Source organism: Garra rufa, chromosome 2 (genome assembly GCF_049309525.1).
Source record: "Garra rufa chromosome 2, GarRuf1.0, whole genome shotgun sequence".
NCBI classification, from domain to species: Eukaryota; Metazoa; Chordata; class Actinopteri; order Cypriniformes; family Cyprinidae; genus Garra; species Garra rufa.
In genome coordinates, this window is record NC_133362.1 from 38,097,929 (window position 1) to 38,123,684 (window position 25,756).

Sequence of the window (25,756 nt, forward strand, 5' to 3'; positions counted from 1 at the left end):
ATTAAAGCAGATTTATAATCAGGACTTTCTATTTGCTATGGGTAATTAAAGCCCATGGCGGGAGCTGTAATTATCAGTCTTTAATCATTGCTTCGAAATTGAATAGTGTTCTGCACATAGTTCATAATCTGATGTCTGTATCAAAATACTGAACTGAATGAGGGATAATATCCCTGATATTCATGTTCATGCACAGGTCTTGGGCCTGCAAGAGTAAATGTCACTCGTAATGTAAGCAGGGGACTAACTCGATGAATAAAGAGAAGAGGCGCCCTCTAGCTGTCATGACTTATAGTCATGACTATAGATAAATCTATTTGTCTATCTGTCTGTCTGTGGTAAATCATTTTCAGCCGTTCGCTATTGTCACATTTTTTTATTATTATTATTATTGTTTATTCTTACCGATTTGGCACCATTTGGTTCCATTTGACTTTTTTTAATGATTGAAATTTGATGGGTTTTTTCTTCTCCAGATTACTTTGTCTCCTACTTTATTTTTTTCCTTCTAGGTGAGATTTGTCTGTAAGCATATTTTGGCATCATTGTGTAGTCTTACCCAACACATTTTTTTTTCTTTTTAATTATTATATATATATTTTTTTCTTACCTGTTTGGCACCATTTGGTTCCATTTTACTTTTTTTAATGATTGAAATGTCTTTTGTCTCACCCAACACAATTTTTATTTTTCTACAATTTTAACTTGTGGTAAAATCTAAAACTTAAGAGTTTAACAGTTTAACTTAACTTTATAGATTTCAGCCTATATACAGCCATTGAGTACTACAGCCATATAGTGGTTATTGATATTTTTGAGTTTTTGATATTTCCATACCATCAGATGTCACCAACATTTTAAGTTTTGGCTGTCTAAACTTGCTGGATTTTTTTTATTTTCATTGTTTTACAGAAGTACACGAAATATTGAATTTAAAAATAAGCGTATTTTACATACAAATATGGTACTTTTAGAGGTAAAAAAAAAATCACAAAAATTGCATAAATTGATAGTTTTTATTTTATTGAAGACAGTACACTGTTAAAAATAAAGATGCTTCACGATACCATAGAAGAACCTTTTTTGTCTAAATGGTTCCATAAAGAACCTGTAACATCTGAAGAACCTTTCTGTTTCATAAAAGGTTCTTTGCAATGAAAGAAGGTTCTTCAGATTATAGAAAGGTAAGAAAGAGATGGTTTCCTTAAAGAACCTTTGACTGCATGGTTCTTTGTGGAACCAAAAATGGTTCTTCTATATCATCACTGTGAAGAACCTTTTAAAGCACCTTTATTTTTAAGACTGTAATATGACTTTTTTTCCTTTTAATGGGAACACACTCGAGACCTTTGTGCCAAAATGTGTCCACGAAGGACAAATTAAGGGCTGCTACAAAGAATGCTTGAGGGTTAAACCCAACAGTTGGCCACATGATGACTTTTGATCAAAACTTTTTTTTCTAGCTGTGGTCATTATGAGAAACGTATATATATTTACGAGGTGGTGATCGTGTATGGATTTGTACAATTTGATTTGTATGAAAATCAATTTTTTTAAAGTAAACATTGAGTTTCACCTCCAAACCTAGTGGGAATTAAGCAGATACAAAATAAGCAGTATGAAAACTTGTGAATAAGAATGTACAAATTCATACAAATCTGCCGCCAATTCGCCGAAATGTAAAATAGTACACGCAGCATTATTCTACTGTATGTGCTGATGTAATTTCAGCTGAAACAAGAAAAGAAGGCAGGACATATCAACCCTTTTTAAAAACAGCCAATATATCACAGCTTCGACCAGAGCCGTGGAAGCCGCATTTGACAGCGTTTGGCAGCCACATTCTTATTCATATCACTATAAAATATACCATTCTGTGTAAAATTCAAATAGGTTCGGTACGTTTCAGGTCTGCGCCAATTCGAGCATAGTATGATCCACTCCATGCTATCGTGTCTCTGGACTGGAGCAGACTGTGTGTGCACTGTGGCACTTCGTGTAACACAATGTGAAATCAGCTTCTTTCGCCTTAACGGAAAGCATATTAACACTGTCTGAATCGTGCCCTATCCCCTATATAGTGCACTATGTGGAATTTACCATACAGAAAATTACTAATTTCCGGGAACAAGTGACCGATTTCATCCGCAGCTTCAGCGTGTGTTTATAGTGTAGAGGGCGGGGCTTTTCGGATTCTAGAGAACATTTGATTGGACGGAAAGTTTGATGAGCTGAACCATATTGCTGGAAGTTAGAGACTGTTTTGAAGTTTTGAATGTTTTTTTCTTGTAAATGCGAATTTTGTAATTGTTTTGAAACACACTAGCTTATAAATAACCATAAGGCTAACATATTCATTTAAAAAAAAAAACTTACATTTTGATTTCATGAGGACTTTAAAATGTGATAGTTCGCATGGAATACTTGTAACGCCAATTCTCACATAAATTATATAGTGAGTCATATTGCAAGACTGTCAACAGTTCTAGGAATTGTATCATAAGGGAAAGCTGTTAATGCACTTGAAATATGAATTATGAAGTTCTCCGAGTACAATAGGAAATTTGGGACACATTTAAAATGCACTTTGAGGTTCTCCAGTGGATTCAGTCAGTACAGAGATCTGAGGAAACCTAAAATGGAGCTTCAAGTAGTCTTTTCAGTCTTTTTATATAGTCTAGGTAAAGGTATCCTACAGGTAAACAGATCTACAGTATTTTCTCCTTCAAAATGATAAAAAACATATCTTACTAACTAGGGCATTATGTAGATGATTGTGCAAGATGAATGTGTAAGTGGATAAATACTGAAATCCGTTTTAAAAGTAGACTCTTAACAACAGATAAGTATCTCCTGAAATCTGTGGATTGACAGCAGAATATCGAGAGAAGAGACCTGAGAGTACTTCTGAAGCTATGTGTGTGCGTGCATGCGTGTGCGCGCACGCATAACATCACTGTTCGCGCCTGGTGCCTCACTCGCAGGTTGGATTCGGTGCGTCGCGGAAACCGAAGTGCCCTCGAAATGCCTCTTGTGTGGAGTGGAGATCGGCGGGGCGCAGTCGCCGCACAGGTACAAGCGCACCGCTTGCGCGCAAGTTTAATCCAACCCGAGGATGCCAAGAGAAACGGCGTTATCTCCAGCTGCTTCCCACGCCGCGTGGTGGACACTTGAAGAAGGGTGAAGCATGAACTTTGAGGCTAAAGCTGGAAGTATTTGACGCTACCCACTGAACATGACTTTCATCTGCGCTCTAGGATTTAGAAGTTCGCAAAAATGAAGTTTGGCAAAAGCGTCTGTATCATAAACGTGGGTGGCACCAAGTATGCTTTTCCAAAGGACGTAATCAAGGATTTCCCTTTGAGGAGAGTGAGTCGTCTCCACAGTTGCGTCTCGGAGAGAGAAGTGCTGGAAGTGTGCGACGATTACGATCGAGAGAGGAACGAGTTCTTCTTTGACAGACATTCAGAAGCCTTTGGCTTTATAATGCTGTACGTGAAGTACGGCAAACTGCGCTTTGTTCCTCATATGTGCGAGCTGTCATTTTACAACGAGATGATTTACTGGGGGTTGGAAAGCTCTCATTTGGAGTTCTGCTGCCAGCGGAGACTCGACGACCGCATGTCCGACACCTACACTCACTTTACCGAGGAGCACCACAAAACGGCAGACGAAATTAGGACGGATGACACGTCAAACGGGAAACAAGATTCAAAGTGGTTGGAGCGAATGCGTAGGACTTTCGAGGAGCCCACCTCCTCCCTGGCCGCGCAAATTTTGGCGTCCGTGTCTGTGATTTTTGTTATTGTGTCCATGGTAATGCTTTGCGCAAGCACTCTTCCTGACTGGAAAACTGCCGAGAGCAACGTAGTGGAAGAGCACAGGTACACAGACTCTTTAGAGCATCCATCCGGGTATTTATGTCTTCTTTCTTGAATAAACTTACTAACTTTTTTTGCGAGATTTCAGCGGTAAAAATATCCTCACAGGGGGTCGTTGACACAGGATGCGTTCTTGCGTTCAAAAACAGCTAGACGCCACGCAGCGGGAATGAAACAGCTCGCATAGGTGTCCCTCCACTAGTTTTTAAACGTTGAATATCTTTTTGAAATCTTAATTATACGCTAGACATGCTAAAAATAAATAGTACTTTTTATAAAAATGATTTACACTCAAAGGGAATAGAGAAGCCTAATGACAACTGTTTTATTTTAAATTGAGAGGGTCTCCTCATGGGGCTGACATTTTGAAATCACATGACCAGACAAATGCTACTCAGTATATCAAGGAAACTTCACTACTGGACACATTCGCTCATGGAAAGGATAAAAAAAAAATGTTAAAATGTTACCTGTAATTTATGTAATAAAGGAGGTCCAAATATTAGCCAATACAACATAATCAAAAACTTAGTGGCTGTAACTTTAACAACACAGCATCTTAAAAATGTAAAGTTTAAGGCATTGGATGCTGAAGGTGAAAAAAGAAATCTCTCACAGTCCTGATTAAATAAATAAATGACTTTTTTTTTAAACTTTCAAAATGGTTTTCTTCTACTCTTTATCCAGTCCTGACCGCTACATAGAAATTAGTTTACGACTTTTACTGTGCAGACTGCAAGCTTAGCAAACAAAATGGACATTATTCCTGATATATCTGGAATCACCTTAATTGCAGTTATTTTATTAATTTTATTCTAGGCTATGTTCTTTCTGCACATTTTTTTTTTATGTGACCCTGGACCACTAAACCAGTCATAAGGGTCATTTTTTTGGAAATTGAGATTTATACATCATCGGAAAGCTGAATAAATAAGATTTCCATTGACATTTGTTTGTTAGGATAGGATTAGTATTTGGCTGAAATACAACTATTTGAAAATCTGGAATCTGAGGTTTACAAAAAATACAAAATATTGAGAAAATCACCTTTAAAGTTGTCCAAATGAAGTTCTTAGCAAAGCATATTGCTAATCAATATTTTATTTATTTATTTTTTATATATATATTTACAGTAGGAAATTTACAAAATATCTTAATGGCACATGATCTTTACTTAATATCCTAATGATTTTTGGCATTAAAAAGAAAAAACGATGATGTGGACCCATACAATGTATTGCTACAAATATACCAGTGCTACTTAAGATTTTGTGGTCCAGGGTCACATATGTTCTTGGTTAAAAAGGAGTCAGATGACGTCTTTGTCCATTACGAGGACAGAGCAGTCAAAATCAATTCAACCTAAAAAACACGTCTCAGCTGTTTTAATGCAAACTGTTCGTCCAGCTGTTTTAATACAAGAACACATCACGTGTGCATGTGCCCCTATTCCTCGTAAAGCAATGCTTGTAAATATAAAAAACACATCTGCAGCCACACTTGTCTACAGTCTTCTGTATCATGTGTACTGTATACTGTCATGTTGTCCTATTTCCTAAATGTATGTCTTTTATCTTTCAGCATGAAAAGAAGTCATAACGTTTCATAGTCTAGGCTAGTTAACAAATCGCCTACTCGAGCATCTCGAAGCTCCTCGGTTGTCACTGATTGTCAGATTGGTAACTGTACATAGCTGAAGCAAAGCTGCACTGTTTTGACAAAGTTAGATCTGTCTCTCTCCAAGGTGCTGAATGAAGGTTGAGAGCCAGCTGTTTGTAGATCATGTGGAGAAATGGATCATCTTATAACAAAGTGACAAATTCTAAACAGCAAAACTGTCAGCTTTATGACATTAAAATGACTCCATTAGAGCCATTTTAAACAAAAAAGATAATTATTTAAAAAACACGAGAGAGACTAACAAATAAAAGAGCAAAAGGTGAGTCATAAATTGGTGCCACTAGGTTTACATAGAAACCTGGAACAAACAATGATAGAAACGACCACTGAGCATTAGTTTATTAGGAATTTCCTGGTTTTTAATATCCTTTTAACCTTTGTGTTTGTCTGTTTCGTATTCATAACTGCCACGTGGACTGTTCTGAAGGTACTGGTACCTGAGGAGCAAACTTCCATACTGTGTGTTTGTGTGTAAAAATATACCATGCTCTATGTTGCTGAAAAATCAGGTTTGTTTTTTCAGCTGTCATTAGTTTGAGTGATTATGTCTTCGGGGACAACTTTCAATGTCTCCATTTTTTCCTCAGCTATGCTTCTATTCCAGCTCAAAGTTGACTTCTGTCAGAAAAGCACGTCGGATGCGAAAGCATTAGGCAATTTTGTTGCATATAAACTAGAGTTCCACTGCACTTGATGTAAAATGGGACATTTTACGCATCTATTTTGGGGGTTGAAACACTGAAACAGAAATAAGCTACACCAGTCATTTCGGTGTAACAGATAAAAGACAAAATCCAAAATTGAAAATGGAAAAAGAGTTTTTATGTCCAATTTGTCAAATTGTTTCTCTCTCTGAGAAATAAATTTCGCTATATGTTGCCAAACCTAAATTAGAAATATTGATTTGGTTTATAAAATGAAGAATTAATGACAGGGCTCTGAACTGGAATGGTTTGCCTTTATTTATTCATTTTAATTATTTACCCAACCCTTTAAGCCCCAGCAACCGTTTGAACAAAATGCCAAAACAGATATAGACAATAAGCACTGACATATCTTCTTAATATTACTTTTTTCACTCAGTCACTAACAATTACTGGCATTCTGTCGATACACTGCAATCCATTTTACTGTCTGGGTTTCATCAGACATCCTTACTGTCATTATTAGACTCTGAGAGGAATACAAATACTGTGATCAATACTGGCATTACTTTATAAACGGTGTTGCTAGGCCTTATGGGATTCCAAGCGGTTGCATGGATTAAGTGCATTTCAAAGTGCTTCAAGACAGTAATATTTAAGTTTCACATAAACAATGAAAATATACACTACCAGTCAAATGTTTTGTTTTTTGTTTTTTTTTAATAAGTTACAATAGGTACATGCTTGAACCCCTAATAAATATTTTTTGAGCAACAAATCAGAATATTAGAATGACTTCTAAAGGATCATGTGACTGAAGTAATACAAAAAAATCAGGAATAAATTACATTTTAAAATGTATTCAAATTTGCTGTACTTTGTATCAAATAAATGCAGGCTTGGTGAGCAGAAAAGACTTCTTTAAAAAACATTGAAAATCTTCCTGTTCAAAAACTTTTGACTAGTAGTGTACATTTACTGTGCTTCAATAACCAATTGAATTTTAACAGTGAATGGTCATTTGGATCACAAGGCAATAAAAAAGCTGTTCATTTATTTATTTGCTAGTGTAATTTCACCAGTTTCTTTAATTCTAAGCCATTATTAAAGTTCTAGGGGCAATCTTGCATTCTTGAATTCTAAAGTAAGTGAGCTCATTCCTCAAGCAATTGCTGGCTTTTTGACCTTACTATTTCTTGCCTCTGAATATTTCAGTCGGCTTTTCAAAGTATCTGTAAGCGAGCGGCAATGGCAATGCTTAAAAGCATTCAACAGCGTAGCAAACAAGATGATGAGAAAAGTGAACGCTTTAAAATGGCTTTGAATTATCTCAAACTTGGACACCTTGAACTAAACATCTGAAGTGGTTAATGAGACTCTGTTTCTTATTATGCATCAGCATGTTCCTTTTCCCCTTTTTCCTCTCTCAAACTTTCTTTCTGTTCTTTTCCCCATCGCCGCGCACCTGTCCAGGATCATTGAGGCGGTGTGCATCGGATGGTTCACGGCAGAGTGCATCGTGCGCTTCATTGTGTCCCGAGACAAGTGTGAGTTTGTTCGACGTCCGCTGAACATCATAGACCTGCTGGCCATTACCCCCTATTACATCTCCGTCACCATGACGGTTCTCACCGGAGAAAACTCTCAGCTGCAGAGGGCCGGCGTGACGCTGCGGGTGCTGCGCATGATGCGAATCTTCTGGGTCATCAAGCTGGCGCGTCACTTCCTAGGGCTCCAGACTTTGGGGTTAACGCTGAGGCGCTGCTACCGTGAGATGGTCATGCTCCTGGTCTTCATATGCGTGGCCATGGCCATATTCGGGGCGCTGGCGCAACTTCTAGAGCACGGCCTGGATCTGGAGTCCGGGAACGAGGAATACGCTAGCATTCCCTCCGCCTGCTGGTGGGTTATTATCTCCATGACCACTGTCGGCTATGGAGACATGTACCCCATCACTGTGCCGGGACGTGTGCTTGGTGGCCTATGCGTCGTGAGCGGAATAGTGCTCCTGGCTCTTCCCATCACCTTCATCTACCACAGCTTTGTCCAGTGCTACCACGAACTCAAGTTCCGCTCCGCCCGCTGTACCCGAAGCCTGTCCGCAGAGTTCCTCAATTGACTCCCGGTGGGTTTAGCTGCGACAAATAACCGCTTTCTGCTCGAGAAATCAATGGCTAGTGCAAAGATCTCCCGAGGCATTTCCATCTGCCACATTCATCCCTCTGAGCGCCAGTATCCGCTGTATCTGTTACTCAAGGGGATGGAGGAGGCTACCATGGTGACGGTATCACTGAGGTCAGGTGTCCTTGACAGGTACACACTGCTGGAGGGATACTTTCAGAGGCCTTGAAAAGACTCAACTAGCCCTCGCTCTCAGAGATCTGCACCTTACCTTATACGTGTGGCGTTCCTCCAAAGGATTTAGCTTTTGAATGCCACTTAGGCAGCCCACAGTGTTGGCAAGCAGATATGAGAGAAATAATTTAATCATCTCGTCGCCCAGGAACCTTTCTCTTTGATGATGCCTTCATTTATAAGCAATGGAGTTTTAAAGCAGTACCACTTTTCCAGCATTTAAAATATTGAGAGTCTCTCTTTTATTACTCACAATAGATGAATTTTAATCAACCTATTCCATTTTCCGAGTACTCTTTCCAGGCTAAATTGTTGTGTAGACCCAATTCAGTGTGACAGCAAACCTCCAGAGGTAGTGGGACATAATGAGCGGAATAGACTGAGAATTACAAGGATAAAGTGAGAGCTGTGTGGGCAGCTATGCTGAGAGGAACATAACGGGCCATGGAGAGAGAGAGTGCTGTCATGGAGAGTTGGGTGTTTTGGATGACACCACGTAGTGCATGTAGAGTTCGATTCTTCTACCTCTGAATGTCCTCTACTGCCCTGCCGGTTTTCACACGGGAGCGAGATGCCTTGAGGCTCATGCACCTTCTGGAGTTGTGCAGAGAGCTATCTGCATGTTCATGGAAGGTTCTGGAGATCTTTAGTGATACAACTACCTCAAGGCCATCTCCTCCCATGGAGTCACCCGTGCCACCCACTTCTCCCCGACGCACGGCTCTCTCTGTTGTTTGGTGGCTCTTGTGTTCCTCGATGCTTTTAAAGGAACATTCAGAGAATGTATTGTTATGTGTTTTTGTCTTGACACATTTCTTCAAGTGCATCATTGGAGGGCTTATGCTAGAGGAAAGAAAACTTTGTAAAATTGTAACAAAAGTGTTATTTGACGTTAAACAACATGTTTAAATTTTAAATCGAAGTCAACATTTGAGAAAAAGTCAAGGTTGAAAATTTACCCTGGTTATTTTCTTGCTCCACATTCATTTGTGCACATAATTCCAGATTCAAAAAAAGTTTGTCTTATGACTCAACTTTCTCCACCTCTGAAATGGCTTTGCTTAGTTGACGTCACAAATCCCTGTTATGTTTTCAACCATCTGCTCCATTATGGTACATAATATCCACTTTTCACCATTCAGTCAGTTCCCGATAAATATCCAAAATAGTCTTATCCTACATTTTATCCTTACTGAATATGCTGTTCTGTTACACATGTATAACATTCAGATCCAACCTGATCTCAATGGCAAATTGGCATATTTTACTAAATAGTCAGCCTTACTTGTACGAATTTGTATGATTTTTGCTAAATCATATGTATTTTATGCCCCTAAACCTACCTGGGTCACCACTTGGGTATGTATGTAAAATCTGTACGAATTGGTCATGAGATTGCATTTTAGAAAGTCTTATTTTCATACTTTGTAGCAAACTACACCATTTTTTTACGGTATACATAATATGGTAAACATATTAGTAAGTCCATTGTCCATGTACAGTGTGCATCTCACGATACATAATACAATTATGACTATGATATGGTACAATAATTTTGAACAGTGCAATAATAGTTTTGTTGTTTACTGTTAGTGTTTTTTCCCCCTTCAGAATGATAAAGTAGCTCCATCTGGTCCCTCTTGCCAGCTTGTAGTGTTTTTATATTTTCTTGAGTAAACTTGAGTTAAATTTTATTCATGTTTAAGGGGCAGGCAAAAACCGTCAATAATTCAGTATAATAAAAAAATGGTAACACTTTACAATAAGGTTTATTAGTTAACATTAGTTAACTATATTAGTTAACATGAACTAAGAATGAACAATACTTCTACAGCATTTCTTCTTCTTCTTCTTTGGAGTTAATGGCGGTTGGCAAACCAGCTTTGGTGCATTTCCGCCACCTACTGGGGTGGAGTGTGAGGCAGTGATATAGAAGGGGATACACAAATAAACCAGGCACAGAGAGAGAGCACAAACCCCCCCCCCCCCCCCCCCCCCACACACAAATTAAATTAGTCTAATTTTTTAGATACTCTAACGTTTTAGTTATTGTTAAATTACCATCTAGCTAGATCTTTAATGTTAACTTTTTAATTCCTGCTTTCTTCATTTCCTCCATAAGCTGAGATCTTTCTTCATTATAACCATAACAGTTGAGAAGAACATGCTCGACTGTTTCTGGGTTTCCACATATACTGCACAAACCTGTATCGTGTTTGCCAATTTTAAAAAGTGATTGATTCAATGCAGTGTGCCCAATACGAAGGCGTGAGATTATTGTCATCCCTTCTTTTGCCACAAACCTTTCTCATACTTCCTCCCTCGTTATTTATTTCATACAAATGTCTTTTCTACAGCATTTATTAATTTTAGTTAATGTTAATTTCAGCATTTACTAATGCATCATTAAAATCACAAGTCGTGTTTGTTAACATGAACTAACATGTATTGAACTAACATGAACAAACAATGAACAACTGTATTTTCATTAACTAACATTAACAAAGAATAATAAATATTGTAATAAATGGTATTGTTCATTGTTCATTCATGTTAGTTAATACATTACACAAATGACACCTTATTGTGAAGTGTTACCAAAAAAATGTTTTGTGTACAAAATGTCATTCCATTAGAAATATATGCATATTTCTTTCAAATGAGAATGGCAAAATGTCTGCTAAATAATTCAGTACTTAAAACTGCAAACAAGAATACAATTTAAATACAGACAAACTTCCTGTTTAAAGAAGTGAGCGACAGATTTTCACCTTTTCTAAGAATAATTCCTCTTGTGCAAGGTGCGCTGCCTCTCTCTTCTCTGTAATTACCACATTCTCACTAATCACAGTCATCTTTATTCATATTCCACACAGCGGTTTATGGATGGAAACCAGCAGTCAGCGACTGCAGCACAGGCCTTTGTGAATTAATAATCGGAAGTTTGTGTGATTGGAAATAGATGCATTCCGTTTTGGGTTACAGGAAGAAAAAATGTGTCAGACCAAAATGTGCTAAGATTTCCCTCCTCATTAATTAAACCTCCTGAAGAGATCATGCTGAGGTGTTCTCCAGATCACTTCAGACACGGACTCCCTTGGCTCACATGTACACACAACACCCAGAAATTAATGTGAAAGTGAAAATAAGCAAAATCCCCAAAATTAATTGCAGACCGCAGGTGTCAGCTGCCAGTCATTTGTTCTTAATACACTTTCATCCCACTGCTTTTCTCTTTTGCCTGCTTCATTAATCATGGTAAACATAAGGGATCCGGTTTACTTTACATGCAAATGCATCAGTGCTCTAATGAAAAGCTCATGACAGCAACATGTGGATAGTAACGTCTGTTAAACCAACAGATCTCTCAGTTTGTCAGTAGAATGTGTATCCTTTTCACTCCGGTCTCTGCTTAAATCTCAAAACAGAAGCAAGAGATCTCTTGGAGGAATGTGTAACAGATTTATTTTATCTTTTTTTATGCTGCACACTGAGAATTCACATCTGACACTGTACACCAATATATTACACTTGTAAAACAGTGTTGCCAAGTTTTAATGGACATAAATATGTTCACTGTAATACTTTAAATGCTATTCTCTGTTGTATTATGATATTTAACACTGCTGAAATTAAGTTTTTACATCGTTTTTTTTTTCTTTTCTTTTTTCTATGAAATATTTTATTATTTCAGAGTTGTAACAACAGCTGTACATTATGATCATATGTTGTGTATCACTGATATAATAGCTTGGGCTTATCACACCTGGCTTGAGCTTTTTGTAGGGATTTTTATACCCGAGTAATGTTTAGTACTATAGAAGAGTGTTTGAAATCCTGCTGTAAAGTCTAACTACAGTTAGGCTATTTTCCCCCCTTTTTCTGCATTCTCTAGTAGCTTTCAATGTATTTTTTAAATAGAAAGTCTATTTTGAATAAACTAGGATTTGCCTCTGTGTTAGCTAAAGCGGGTCTTGACAAAATTCATGAAACTGGATATTAATAAATAGTACAAAATAAACGACTGTGTTGTGTCCTTTTTTAAGAATTAGAAGAAGAAGCTCCATATAAAACACTATGTTGCAAAAAGTATTGGGACACCCACTTCTACTGAACAGGTTTGACTACTTTATTAATTTCCATGAGTACAGATCTTAATGTTTAAGCATATAATGAATGATATTCTAGGATATTGTGTGCTTCTAATTTTATAGCAACAGTTAATTGGAAAAAACATATATATTCTAACATGGCAATGCCTTTGTGTAAAAGGCAAGGTTCAAAAAAAAAAAATTAATCCCAGCTGAACATCTCTGGTGTGACTTAAAATGCAGACCTTGAGCCAAAAACTCATTACCAAACATAAATGACTTGTATATACACTATATGGACAAAAGTACTGAGACACCCCCTTTTTTAGAACAGAAAATGCACTTCCAAAACAGTGGCAACAAGGTTGGAAACAATTCATGATTTTTTTTTTTTTTTTTTTTTTTTTTTTTCCCATCTCTGTTGCAACAGTTTTGGATTTGTCTAAAATGACTGTACCCATATGTACAAGTCATTGGTGTTTGGTGATGAGTTTTTGGCTCAAAGTCTGCATTTAAAGTCACACCAGAGGTGTTCAGATGGGATTAAAGGAGTAGTTCGCTTTCAGAACAAAAATGTATAGATAATGTACTCACCCCCTTGTCATCCAAGATGTTCATGTCTTTCTTTCTTCAGTCGGAAGGAAATTATGTTTTTTGAGGAAAACATTTCAGGATTTCTCTCCATATAACAGACTTCTATGGTGCACCCGAGTTCAAATACTTTTTAACCTCAAATACTCGTCTTGTCTGGCTCTGTGTGTACTCTGTAGAGATTAAAAAGTATATAAATTGTAAATGTTTTTAGAAAATAACCAATTGTTTCACTAGATAAGACTCTACTTCCTTGGCTGGGATCATTTAGAGCCCTTTGAAGCTGCATTTAAACTACATTTTGGAAGTTCAAACTCAGGGGCACCATAGAAGTCCACTATATGAAGAGAAATCCTGAAATGTTTTCCTCAAAAAACATAATTTCTTTACGACTGAAGAAAGAAAGACATGAACATCTTAAATGACAAGGGGGTGGCTTTCTGCTTTCTGTAGACCAGTCAAGTTTTTCTACACTGACTGAATCACCCTGCTGAAAAAAACCCCTAGGCTGGTTTAAGCTGGAAGTAGCTGGTTTTAGCTGGTGGTCTCCCATCCTGACCAGCCTGGCCAGGTTAAGAAAATGGCCAAAACCCCTCTAAAACTAGCCTGCTGACCAGCTAAAACCAGTCTGGTTGACCAGCTCAAACCAGCCAACCAGCCTGGGCTGGTTTTAGCTGTTTTGTTTGTTTGTTTTTCAGCAGGGCAATCATTTCTTTTTGAACCTTGCCTTATACACAGATGTGTTGCCAAGCTAGAATAGGAAAGGATCCTGTCCAAACTGTTCCTATACAATTAGAAGCACACAATTCCTTAGAATATCATCATATGCCTAAACATTAAGATTTGTACTCATGAAAATTGCTAAAGCAGCCAAAATAATTCATTAGAAGAGTGTTCCAATATTTTGTATGCAATATAGTGTATGTAAACTTGACTTTCTACACATTTCATTTTTTTAAACAGCCATATTAAGAGACGACAAAAAGTCATATTGAAAAGTGTAGATGCGCATTTTTGTGTGATTTGTGTTTCTGAGTAACGTTAGTTATTAATATTCATAAATCCCAAACATGTGGAGAGAAAAAAGGCTAAATTTCTAGGTTAACAAAAATGCTAATATCCTTTAATAGCTGGTGTTTGTAGCTATGCACACTACTGTTTAAAAGTTTCAGGTCTGTATGATTTATTAGTGTTAGTGAAAAACGTCTGCTATGCTAACTATAGGTTGCATTTAGCCTATTTTGGCTAAACGTGCAGTAAAACAGTATTATTGGGAAATATTATTATGATTTACAATTTACTAACCCCATTTTATTCACAATTTAAAAATAGTAGTTTGTCTGAAAAGAGGCTGAAGGTAGGATTTACGCTTTTTTAATCCGGCAAGAAACGGTCTACTAAGTGACGTAATTTCCGCCAGGGTCCTCTCACTCTCGGGCACAGAGAGCAGGTGGTGGGACGTGATCCTCTCTGCGGTGTGACTCACAGTATTATCAAACAAAAATGTACTATAAGGTCAGCGGAGTCACCGGGAAATTAACGGGAGCTACACCAGCGTCCGCGTACAACCCGCAGGTACTCAAACCTTCCGCTGCTGTGTTATGAGAAGCGAGAAGCCTGGAGTGACCTTCACAGGAAGCGCTTCACAGACACTCTCAGTCATTCCGCAAGTCTGGCTTTTTATTGTGGTGATATTATAAATACTCACATATACTGATGATTTACCGTCAGGGTTGTTTTAGTTTAAAAGCAATGCAGACTACGTTTGTCATTGACGTTAATAAATCCGAGTGATTAAAGACCGACGCTACAGCTACAATATGGCCTCAGCAGGATTGTATAGCTCTTTATCAGACAATTCCTCTAAGCTTCTAAAAACCAGCTGTTTAAAAAAAAAACATAACTGTCTTAGCATGAAGAAAAATTATACCAAATAATTCAGAAGTCAACGGTTTGGTTTAAAGTCAAGGACAGCTGTAGAGTTCAAAGCTGCGTTTCCTTTCATTCCGTTCTTTTAGACTAAGGTTAAGAGGTTATGTTTACCTTCTCCACCATGACCTTGTCTATTCAATCTGTAACTTGGTTCAAAGAACATTTTGCTGAAATAGAAATACTGTCATTCAGTATTTTCTTATATGCTGTTATTTTTCCAACAAACAGACAAGGAAACATTTTGAACAATACTTATGTTGGTCTTTTCCCTATTAAGTTACAACCATTCATATCCATATCTGTAAAGCTCCAGAGATGATAAGAGTGTTGGATTTTGTGTATCCAGGTTTAGAAAACTATGTTGTATAGTGATTGTTGGGCCTTTTTTGGATCTCCATGGTCATGGACATGGTTGAACTATGAGTGACCTTTGTGGGGTGTGGAAGTGCATAAATTTGTCCTTTTGAGTTTAGAGGAAGCCAATACCAGCATAAGGGTTTGGACTGATGTAAATAATGGCAGTAGTCATTTTTTGGTGTTATGTCTCTGCAGCTCATACATCATTGTGTTTGTCTTAAACAGGGGCTGAGGCCCACGGTTCCCTCTCAAGCTCCTCCCATGATCTTTGCTGTACCAACCAAGGTTGTTTCGGAGAGTGGGTCTGTGGCACACTACTTGGGAATCAACAAAGTCCCTGAGCTGCAGAAGATTTTCCAGGTATTGCACTGTGGTTTTTGTAACTTCTTTGTGCTAACTACATTTAGTAGGAAACTATCAACATCACAATGTGCAGAGACCGTTATTGAAATACTTTTACTCATTTGATCTTGTTATTTTGTAATAAATTAGTGTAGATTAACTTAAAAATCTGAGAAAAAAAATACCACACTATTGTCCTCCCCATGCAAAATATTTATTTAATGCCCATTTAGTTATTTCTAACAACCCAGGGATATGTGTATTTTATAACAGAGAAGGTACTCCATCTGCTTGACTATTTTCTATTTTTAACTTGGACACAAATCAAAACAATATGAACAGTTGTCTGGCACAAGTCCCAAAACGGCTTTTGATTTGGCAACACCTGAGTTAAAAACAAAAGAGTCTCAACAGTACACCTAACATTATAAATTCAAACTCTAGATTGTCATTGGAGCCACATTCAGGGTCATAGAAAAAGAACAGATGTGTCATTGAACACTCATTACATCACAAATGGTAAGTTTTTACAAGGTTGTTGTTTATTCTGCTGTCTATATATAACTAAATTGCTACCATCACAAATCTAGAATAAAAAAGATTTCTAAATTAAATAAACATTTTTAGCATTACAGATTGGTAATGCTTAAATGTTAGAATTAGAAGTGGGTATAATCCGTGTATCATATAAGCAGAAATAAGAAAACGCATCATTTATTCGTTTTTTTCATTTGTTCAGAAAACGAAAAAACAAGATTTTGGCTCGATATCTAGCTAATAACATTTTACTTAAGCATCAAGGCTGTACACATTTATAATAACTTAAATCCTGGCGAAATGTAACGTTCCTGTGGCTACAATATACAGTACAGTAAAAATTAAATTCTCCACTCTCGGTACCTTCAGTAGATTTGCATTACAATATCTGCACTTACCATCGCTTGTCCAAAACTGAGCATAATGTCTAAAAGAAAAGTTATGACTGCTGTGCATTTACACTTGACTGAACACTGATCTGTTCTTCTTTGCGCTGTCTGGGTACCGCAAATACTCAGATTATAAACCATACAGCAAAATAAAACATGCGGGGTGCAGATTAACCCTTAAAGACCTAGAACATTTTTGGGGCACCTGAGGCACCTGTATATTTCTTTGTTTTTTCAGACCTATTCTAGCAGTCAGCATCAATTGTCATATATCATTATAAACATAAGAACTTGAACTTTATGTCTAGCTAATTTAAAATTACAAATTTCCTTTTGTTTTCTCTAAAAATTAGTGAATTTCCAGAATTTTAGGAAAAAACGCTACCAACAATTGGGTGTTTTTTACTGTGTACTCAAACAAAAACTCCTGAAGTTTAGATTTTTTTCTTTAAAAATTTGTATTTAGGTGTTTTACACTTCCAAATACAATTTTGTCTATATATAACATTCCCCAAGCAAGTTATAGCCAATTATTACAATATTATTTAGGTGCTTTTCAGTGAAAAACAGGCCCATTTCGTTTATTGACAATATAGATCTGTCCAAAAACGTTTCAGGAGTAAAGTCATTGCAGAAACAGTGTTAAATAATAGCAAAACACAGTAAAAAATAATTTACTATTTCATAAATATATTCTTAATCCAAAAGATGAACAATAAACACAAATAGTGTAGAAAGTAGCACAAGAAAAAATGCACAAACTGTCTTGTGCAACAAAAAAATAAATAAACAATCCAAATTATTCACAAACTACACACAAAATGAGAGAGAAATATACAGAGTGCAACCGAAAAAATAGTACAAATAATCTTTAAAAACTATATAATAATTAGTTACATAATATAACAACCAAATAGATGGATCTGCTGGCTGTAGTCTGCGTCGGAATCTATTTTACCGGGACATCGCCTAGTGACCGAAAACCGACATTCCAGTGCTTTATCCGATATCTACTGTTGTTTCATCCTTGTTTTTGGTTTGTTTTATGTCAAAGGGCTCTGTCGTGAGTATTTCTGTACATTTTCAAAGAATGCTGTCATGCAAATGTGTTATTTTGCGTTTGTTTTCATGCACGCAAGACGCACTTTGCTTTCACTTTGCGTCTGTTCAGATCTGCAAAGAAACATACTAATCGGTGGTTCAAAAGACCAAAACCTATGTTTATTGGTTGAATAGATGACAGTTTGAACCAATCGGGGCACAGGGGTGGGACTAAGCATCAACAATCGTTCCTGTTTGGCTCAGAGGACCAAAACGTGTTGATTTCATCTGACGAATCAGTGCTGAGGAAATGTGATGACGTAATCACGCTTACTACGGAGCCTCTGAATATCCAAATGAGACAAATGCGATATCACTGAAAAGAGCAGACTCTGTACTTTACGAGACTTTTTAAAGCATTCAAATTGGATTAGCGGTTCAAAAGTTATTAAACATTTAAGACCAATAGTTATTTTTAGCCGCCGGCGGCTGTCTCGGTCTTTGAGGGTTAATAGCTATGAAATAAATATTTCTGTGAAACGAGTTAGGTTGAACAGAAGAAAGCCATAATTTTGTTGGAAAACTGGTCAATTTGCTTATGTAAAAAAAGAGGAAGATATTATGTTTTAGTTGCATAACACCATCATTTCGCCATTTTAATGGTAGGTTTATTTTAACAGTGAGAGACAGAATAACACAAATCCAGGAAAATGTCTTTCGAAAAAGTTATAAATTATTTGCATTTGAGTGAAATAAGTATTTGATCCTCTATCAATCTTTTATACAGGTATTGAGCTGAGATTAGGAGCACTCTCTTAAAGGGAGTGCTCCCAATCTCAGTTTGTTACCTGTATAAAAGACACCTGTTCACAGAAGCAATCGATCAATCAGATTCCAAACTCTCCACCATGGCCAAGACCAAAGAGCTGTCCAAGGATGTCAAGGACAAGATTGTAGACCTACACAAGGCTGGAATGGGCAACAAGACCATCGCCAAGCAGCTTGGTGAGGTGACAACAAAATGCAAGATCTCACCTCATGGAGTTTCAATGATCATGAGAACGGTGAGAAATCAGCCCAGAACTACACGGGATGATCTTGTCAATGATCTCAAGGCAGCTGGGACCATAGTCGCCAAGAAAACAATTGGTAACACACTACGCCGTGAAGGACTAAAATCCTGCAGCGCCCACAAGGTCCCCCTGCTCAAGAAAGACAGGCCCGTCTGAAGTTTGCCAATGAACATCTGAATGATTCAGAGGAGAACTAAGTGAAAGTGTTGTGGTCAGATGAGACCAAAATCAAGCTCTTTGGCATCAACTCAACTCGCCGTGTTTGGAGGAGCAATGCTGCCTATGACCCCAGGAACACCATCCCCACCGTCAAACATGGAGGTGGAAATATTATGCTTTGGGGGTGTTTTTCTGCTAAGGGGACAGAACAACTGTACCACATCAAAGGGACAATGGACAGGGCCATGTACCGTCAGGGCCAGGGCATTGAAGACAGCCATGGCATTGTGGATGGGTATGTACCAAAACACACGGCCAAGGCAACAAAGGAGTGGCTCATGAAGAAGCACATTAAGGTCCTGGAGTGGCCTAGCCAGTCTCCAGACCTTAATCCCAAAGAAAATCTGTGGAGGGAGCTGAAGGTTTGAGTTGCCAAACGTCAGCCTCGAAACCTTTAATGACTTGGAGAGGATCTGCAAAAAGTAGTGGGACAAAATCCCTCCTGAGATGTGTGCAAACTTTGTGGCCATCTACAAGAAATGCCAGAACTCTGATTGCCAACAAGGGTTTTGCTAAGTCATGTTTTGCAAAGGGGTAAAATATTTACTTCACTCATTAAAATGCAAATCAATTTAGAGCTTTTTATATTTTTTGGTTGTTATTCTGTCTCTTACTGTTCAAATAGATCTACCATTAAAATTATAGACTGATCATTTCTTTGTCAGTGATCAAACATAAAAAATCAGCAGGGGATCAAATAATTTTTACCTCACTGTGCAGGTGATGTTTATGGAGGTTTTGTTCATGCAAATGATATTAGTTCATCAAAGTTAAAATTGATTAAATCGGGACTAATCGTTATTGTCAGTCCAGCCCTAGAGTGAATCAGTTGCCAACATCTCAGTCTGGATTTCTGCAGGTCCCGTTCTTGCCAAATGCAATTATTAATGTAGACCCAACGCAAATAGATTGAACTTTAATTTTACAAATATAAATTAATTGTACTCCGTGTTGCATTTCTGAATGCAAAAATAAATTTGTGTATTAAACCTGTTACAGAAAACTGATGGAGCACCTGTTCACCTGAAGCGTGGAGTCATGGACAAAATGCTGTATAGGACCACGATGGGCTTGACAATTGGCGGCACCCTCTACTGCTTGATGGCCCTCTATATCGCTGCCCAACCCAGAAAACCACAGTGACCTTCCCTGCCTGTGCCCTGTGTAATTATTAAATATATTGTAATTATTATGGTTGGAGTGATGACAATGGACCTTTGTCGTTTTGCTCTAAAAGACTGTGACAGAATTATTTTATCCACCCCAGTATTTTGATTTCACTTATTGGTTATACAAGCACATCTTTATCAATCTGAAAAGTGCCATCTGGTTTCATTGCATATGTACTTTTATTACATAAAAGTTTATTGTGTCCGGTTTGGTCAATCATTATCTTCTCAAATGGTCAGTCTGATGGGACAGTAGTTTACATCGTCTTGTTTTTAACATCACACACTAATATACTGATTCATTTTTATCCCCTCATCTTTTGAGTAAATGACAGCAAGCGTGTCAGCCTGTAAATTAAGTCCTTGCAATTTGTACCTTGCAGAATAAATATATTTTGTTTGTAAAAAGTGAACAATGAAACCTCCTTGTGCTTCGTCTGTGTTGAGCTGCAACAGTCCGGATGGCATTCGATTATTTGCAACAACATCCTGTGCTCTTCGGCTCCATCTCCGTCTCATCATACAGGATATGAGTCTGATGGGACTGTAAGCGTTATTAGTGTTAATCGATACATAAAAGCATTTCAAAACCTATAATTCATTGATATTAGATTAGTTCCTTGGGGTACAATGTTATCGGTCAGATTTAGATGCATTTTGGGTCAGCCAACCAGAGAATTAACATTTCTATTGATTCTTGACATTAGATCAAATATAGTGCAATTTAACAGCGCTACATAATGCCCACTATTGATTTATTTGTTTCTAAAATGTAAAATGAGCTGCTGTCTTGAATTCATCCTCTATTGTATTGCATTGCATTGATTTTTATCAAACATTGTGCTTAATATTTGGTTAAAACCCACAAATCCTTAATATGCCATTAAAATTGAATCCAAACTACCTACTTGCATACATGCACTCTTAAAAATAAAGGTGCTTTAAAAGGTTCTTTGAAGCGATGCCATAGAGAACCATTTTTGGTTCCACAAAGAACCATTCAGTCAAAGGTTCTTTAAAGTACCATCTCTTTCTTACCTTTTTATAATCTGATGAACCTTCTTTCACCACCTTTCACCTTTTGTGAAACAGAAAGGTTCTTCAGATGTTAAAGGTTCTTTATGGAACCATTTAGACAAAAAAAGGTTATTTTATAGCATTGTGAACCACCTTTATTTTTAAGTGTATGGAAGCCCATTTCCACCACTGATTTTTTTTTTTTTTTTTTTAAGTAGTATTTGCGACTTTTTATCTCAGAATTCTGACTTTTTCTCGCAATTGCAAGTTTACTTATTTCTCGGAATTGTGAGATACGATGTCGCAATTGCGAGTTATAAAGTCAGAATTGCGAGTTTACAACTTGCAATTCTGACTTAATAACATGCAATTGCAAGGCAGTATTGATTTTATTACATCATTTTGAGTTTATGTCGCAGTTTTGAGAAAAATAGACTATAACTTTCAATTCTGAGGAAAAAAGTCAGATGTGTGAGTTTATATCTCACAATTCTGACTTTATAATTCACAATTCTGAGGAAAAAAGTCAGAATTGTGAGTTTATATGTGAGATATATAACTCGCAGTTCTGAGAAAATAAAAGACAGAATTGTAAGATATAAACTATATGACTCACAATTGTGAATTTAGGCCTGTTACGCAATTCTGACTTAACTCGCAATTTTGAGTTTATATCATGCAGTTCTGAGGAAAAAAAAGTCCGAATTGTGAGTTTATATCTCACAATTCTGACTTTATAACTTGCAATTTTGAAAAAAAAAAAAATAATTAAGTTTATATATTGCAGTTCTGACTTTATAACTGGCAATTGTTTATATCTTGCAATTCTGTGAAAAATAGTCAAAACTGCCAATTTTATCATGCAATTCTGACCTTACAACTTGCAATTTTGAGTTTATATCGTGCAATTCTGAGAAACAAAAAGTCAGAATTTTTAGTTTATATCTCGCAATTCTGACCTTATAACGCACCATTTTGAGTTTATATCATGTAATTCTGAGAAAAAGTAAGAATTGTGAGTTTATATCTCACAATTATGAAAAATATAACTCTCATTTCTGAGAAAAAAAAGTCAGAATTGTGAGATATAAACTATACTTCAGTAGTGAATTGTGATTGGTCTTGTCGTTTTTGCATATACATTGCCATTCATCAATTTTTCTACGAAAGCTAGTTTTGCCACTAAATAAAAAAGGTAATTGCCACTTTTTGTCTCAGAATTGCGAGTTTGTATCCCGAAATTCAGAGGCAATTTAGTCAGAAATGTGAGATATAAACGCGCAATTCTAAGAACATTTCAGTCTTGTTTTTTCCCTCAGAACTGGACTTTATAACTCATGAAAAAAAAAAAAAAAAAGTGAGAATTGTGAATTGCATTTTCAAAAAGAAAATCAGAATTGTGAATTGTTCGAATTCTGAGAAAATAAAGTAAATACAATTCTGAGAGAATATTTTCTTCCTATCTTTTTATATTTGTGATTCTTTCTAAAAAGTTTTTGATCTCAAAATCATAGAGTCATTGTTGGAAAGGGTTCAAATACGCAAAAATGCGGAAAAGCCAAAGAATTTGTGGGACCTGAATTATTTTTTTCAAAGAACAGCGGGCAGTTTAACTGTTCAGGACAAACAAGGGACTCATAAACAACTAGCAAAAAAAAAAAATAATCGAAACAGCTGTGGATCATTCAGATAACAACACAGTATCAAGAATCAAGTGTATGAACTTTTGAACCAGGTTATTTTTTTATAAATTTCAACTATTATTTTCTCTTGTGAACTATATGTAAATGTCTTTTATGTGAAATATCTTATTCAGGTCAGTACTAAAGAAAAAAATAACATGCATTTTGAAAGATCCCTCTTATTTAGTTAAAATAATTAACATTTTGCAGATTCTGCAAGGTGTGTGAAAACGTTTGACTTCAACTGTATTAGCCATATTCAATATATGCAATTTTTTAATACGCATGTCAGCTGGCCATCTCTATCTCTGTTTGAATAATGGTGCGGCGCACAGAGAGCTGGTGCTCAACATTGCCGGTACCTGCAGTTATTGAAGGCCGGAGGGTAATCATGCAGCTAAGACTGGCGTGATGGACCTATCTCTCCAGATAGTGATTACGGCAGGACAGAACACAATGCCCTGGTCACACAGGCCTTTGTTGCCATTAGACTGACAGTCTGGAACTTCCAGACAACAGCGTCATTAGTGTTAGTTATACCATCTTATCTCTGTTTGCTATCGACCCATACAGCATAATTGCATATTTGTTAATGCCTATGAGACATGATCATTTATTTGCAGAAGGATTACGGCAACAGCGGTTCTCATAGCAACTGACTGGGTGTGATAACTAGCCTGGCCGAAGCCCCTACAAACAACTACCCTGACCTCACCTACACAATGGAAAGCTAATGCAGGTGAAACTGACATACACTAATTGAAAAGCCCATCCGCTGTCTTATTTTAGTTTTCACGACATACTGCGTTTCTGCTCCCCGGTGTATTTACATAGCAACCTCGTAATGCATTGTGTGAAAACAATTGACAATTTTTAATAGAATATGTGTCCTTGGAGTCGATTCATGAAAGACGTGTGCTCTTAGGAATCTCTAAGTATCTCAAATATGACAAAGTAGTACATTACTGCTACTAAACCAACACTTTCCAATGAAAGCATTTATATTGTTTCATTGGTTAAGACTAAAAATGAATGGATCCTTCACTATCAAATTGATTTTTTTTTTAACAACGGTTTGACCTTCTATCTACATCTCCTATTAAAGGAGAAGTTCACTTTCAAAACAAATATTTACAGATAATGCACTCACCCCCTTGTCATCCAAGATATTTCTTTCTTCAGTCATAAAGAAATAGTTTTTTTGAGAAAAACATTTCAGGATTTTTGTCCCTATAGCGGACTTCTGTGGTTCCACGAGTTTGAACTTCCAAAATGCAGTTTAAATGCGGCTTTAAACGATTTCTGTACAGATGTCTTGGAACAACAGACAAGATCTTGAAATGAATAGCCTGTACTTAAAGGAGAAATTCACTTCCAGAACAAATCTTTACAGATACTGTACTCACCCCCTTGTCATTCAAGATGTTCATGTCTTTCTTTCTTCAATCGTAAAGAAATTAGGTTTTTTGAGGAAAACATTTTAGGATTTATCTCCATATAGTGGACTTCTATGGTGCCCTGAGTTTGAACTTCCAAAATGCTGTTTAAACGTGGCTTCAAACGATGCCAAATGTGGTTGTAAACGATCTCAGCTGAGGAAGAACGGTCTTATCTACCAATATTATTAGTTTTTTTTTTTTTATTATTATTAGTTTTTTGTTTTTTATTACAATTTATATACTTTTTAACCTCAAACACTTGTCTTGTTTTGCTCTGCCTGAACTCTGTTTTTTTTCCATTTCAAGACAGTTATGCTGATGATAAACTGGACAACTTTTTGAGCAATGTTGTTGTGCAACTTTGGCAAATGTTGCTGTCAACAGGCAGGCAGGTGAGATACAGGGCCTAAGACTGATCTAAATGATCCAGATAGAAATTTGTTACTCATTCTCAATGGGAAAATACCCAAGCAACATTGCTCAAAAAAAAGTTGCCTGATTAAATTGCTCAGAAAGTTGCCCCATGCATCATCTCGGTATGTCGAAAACTTCCATCCCATTTTCTCCCTCAACTTCAAAATCGCCCTACATCGCTGTTTTACTTTTTTTTTTTTTTTTTTAAGGGTGTTTGATCTTCTTTGCATGTTCACTTTGCAAAGACTGGTTCGGTACTTCTGCAGCGATGTAGGATGATTTTGAAATTATTTTTTAAGTTGAAGGAGAAAATAAGATGGGAGTTTTTCGACATACCCTAACTGAGTTCAGGCAGACTTAGTTAAAAAGTATATAAACTGTAATAAAAAAATTAAAAAATAACCGATCGTTTCGCTAGATAAGACCCTTCTTCCTCGGCTGAGATCATTTACAACCGCATTTGGGATCGTTTGAAGCCACATTTAAACTGCATTTTGGAAGTTCACCCTCGCGGAACATCTTGAATGACAAAGGGGTGAGTACATTATCTGTAAACTTTTGTTCTGGAAGTGAACCTCTCCTTTAAGGGAATAGCTGACCTAAAAATGAAAATCTGATGTTTATCTGCTTACCCCCAGGGCATCCAAGATGTAGGTGACTTTGTTTCTTCAATAGAACACAAAAGAAGATTTTTATCTCAAACCGTTGCAGTCTGTTAGTCATTTATTGGCAGTGAATGGCAACAAACCTTTGAAAGTAAAAAAAAAAAACATGCACAGACAAATACATTGATGTCCTAAGACGCGAAAAACTGAATAGTATTTATATAATTTTTACCTCTGATATACAGCAATATCCAACTGTTCTGGTCGCGAGCTCAGCATCCGGCGCGTTACATGTGAT

General features: G+C 36.8%; 2 protein-coding genes across 3 annotated transcripts; both read left to right on the forward strand.

Annotated features, from left to right (window-relative positions):
• Positions 1-3,055: 3,055 nt before the first annotated feature.
• Positions 3,056-12,547, forward strand: LOC141326433 (voltage-gated potassium channel regulatory subunit KCNG3-like). The gene is made up of 2 exons (XM_073835180.1): positions 3,056-3,914; positions 7,679-12,547. Exons 1-2 carry the CDS (start codon positions 3,277-3,279, stop codon positions 8,322-8,324), a joined length of 1,284 nt encoding a protein of 427 aa, XP_073691281.1. The 5' UTR covers positions 3,056-3,276; the 3' UTR covers positions 8,325-12,547.
• A 2,133-nt stretch (positions 12,548-14,680) lies between these two features.
• LOC141326435 (cytochrome c oxidase subunit 7A2-like, mitochondrial) lies at positions 14,681-20,722 on the forward strand. 2 transcript variants are annotated; one of them, XM_073835182.1, is made up of 4 exons: positions 14,681-14,817; positions 15,757-15,891; positions 16,318-16,392; positions 20,132-20,265. In XM_073835182.1, exons 1-3 carry the CDS (start codon positions 14,746-14,748, stop codon positions 16,369-16,371), a joined length of 261 nt encoding a protein of 86 aa, XP_073691283.1. In that variant the 5' UTR covers positions 14,681-14,745; the 3' UTR covers positions 16,372-16,392; positions 20,132-20,265. The 2 variants fall into 2 exon arrangements, with proteins under 2 accessions (XP_073691283.1, XP_073691282.1); XM_073835181.1 differs by lacking the exon at positions 16,318-16,392 and having other exon boundaries at positions 20,132-20,722.
• Positions 20,723-25,756: the final 5,034 nt, after the last annotated feature.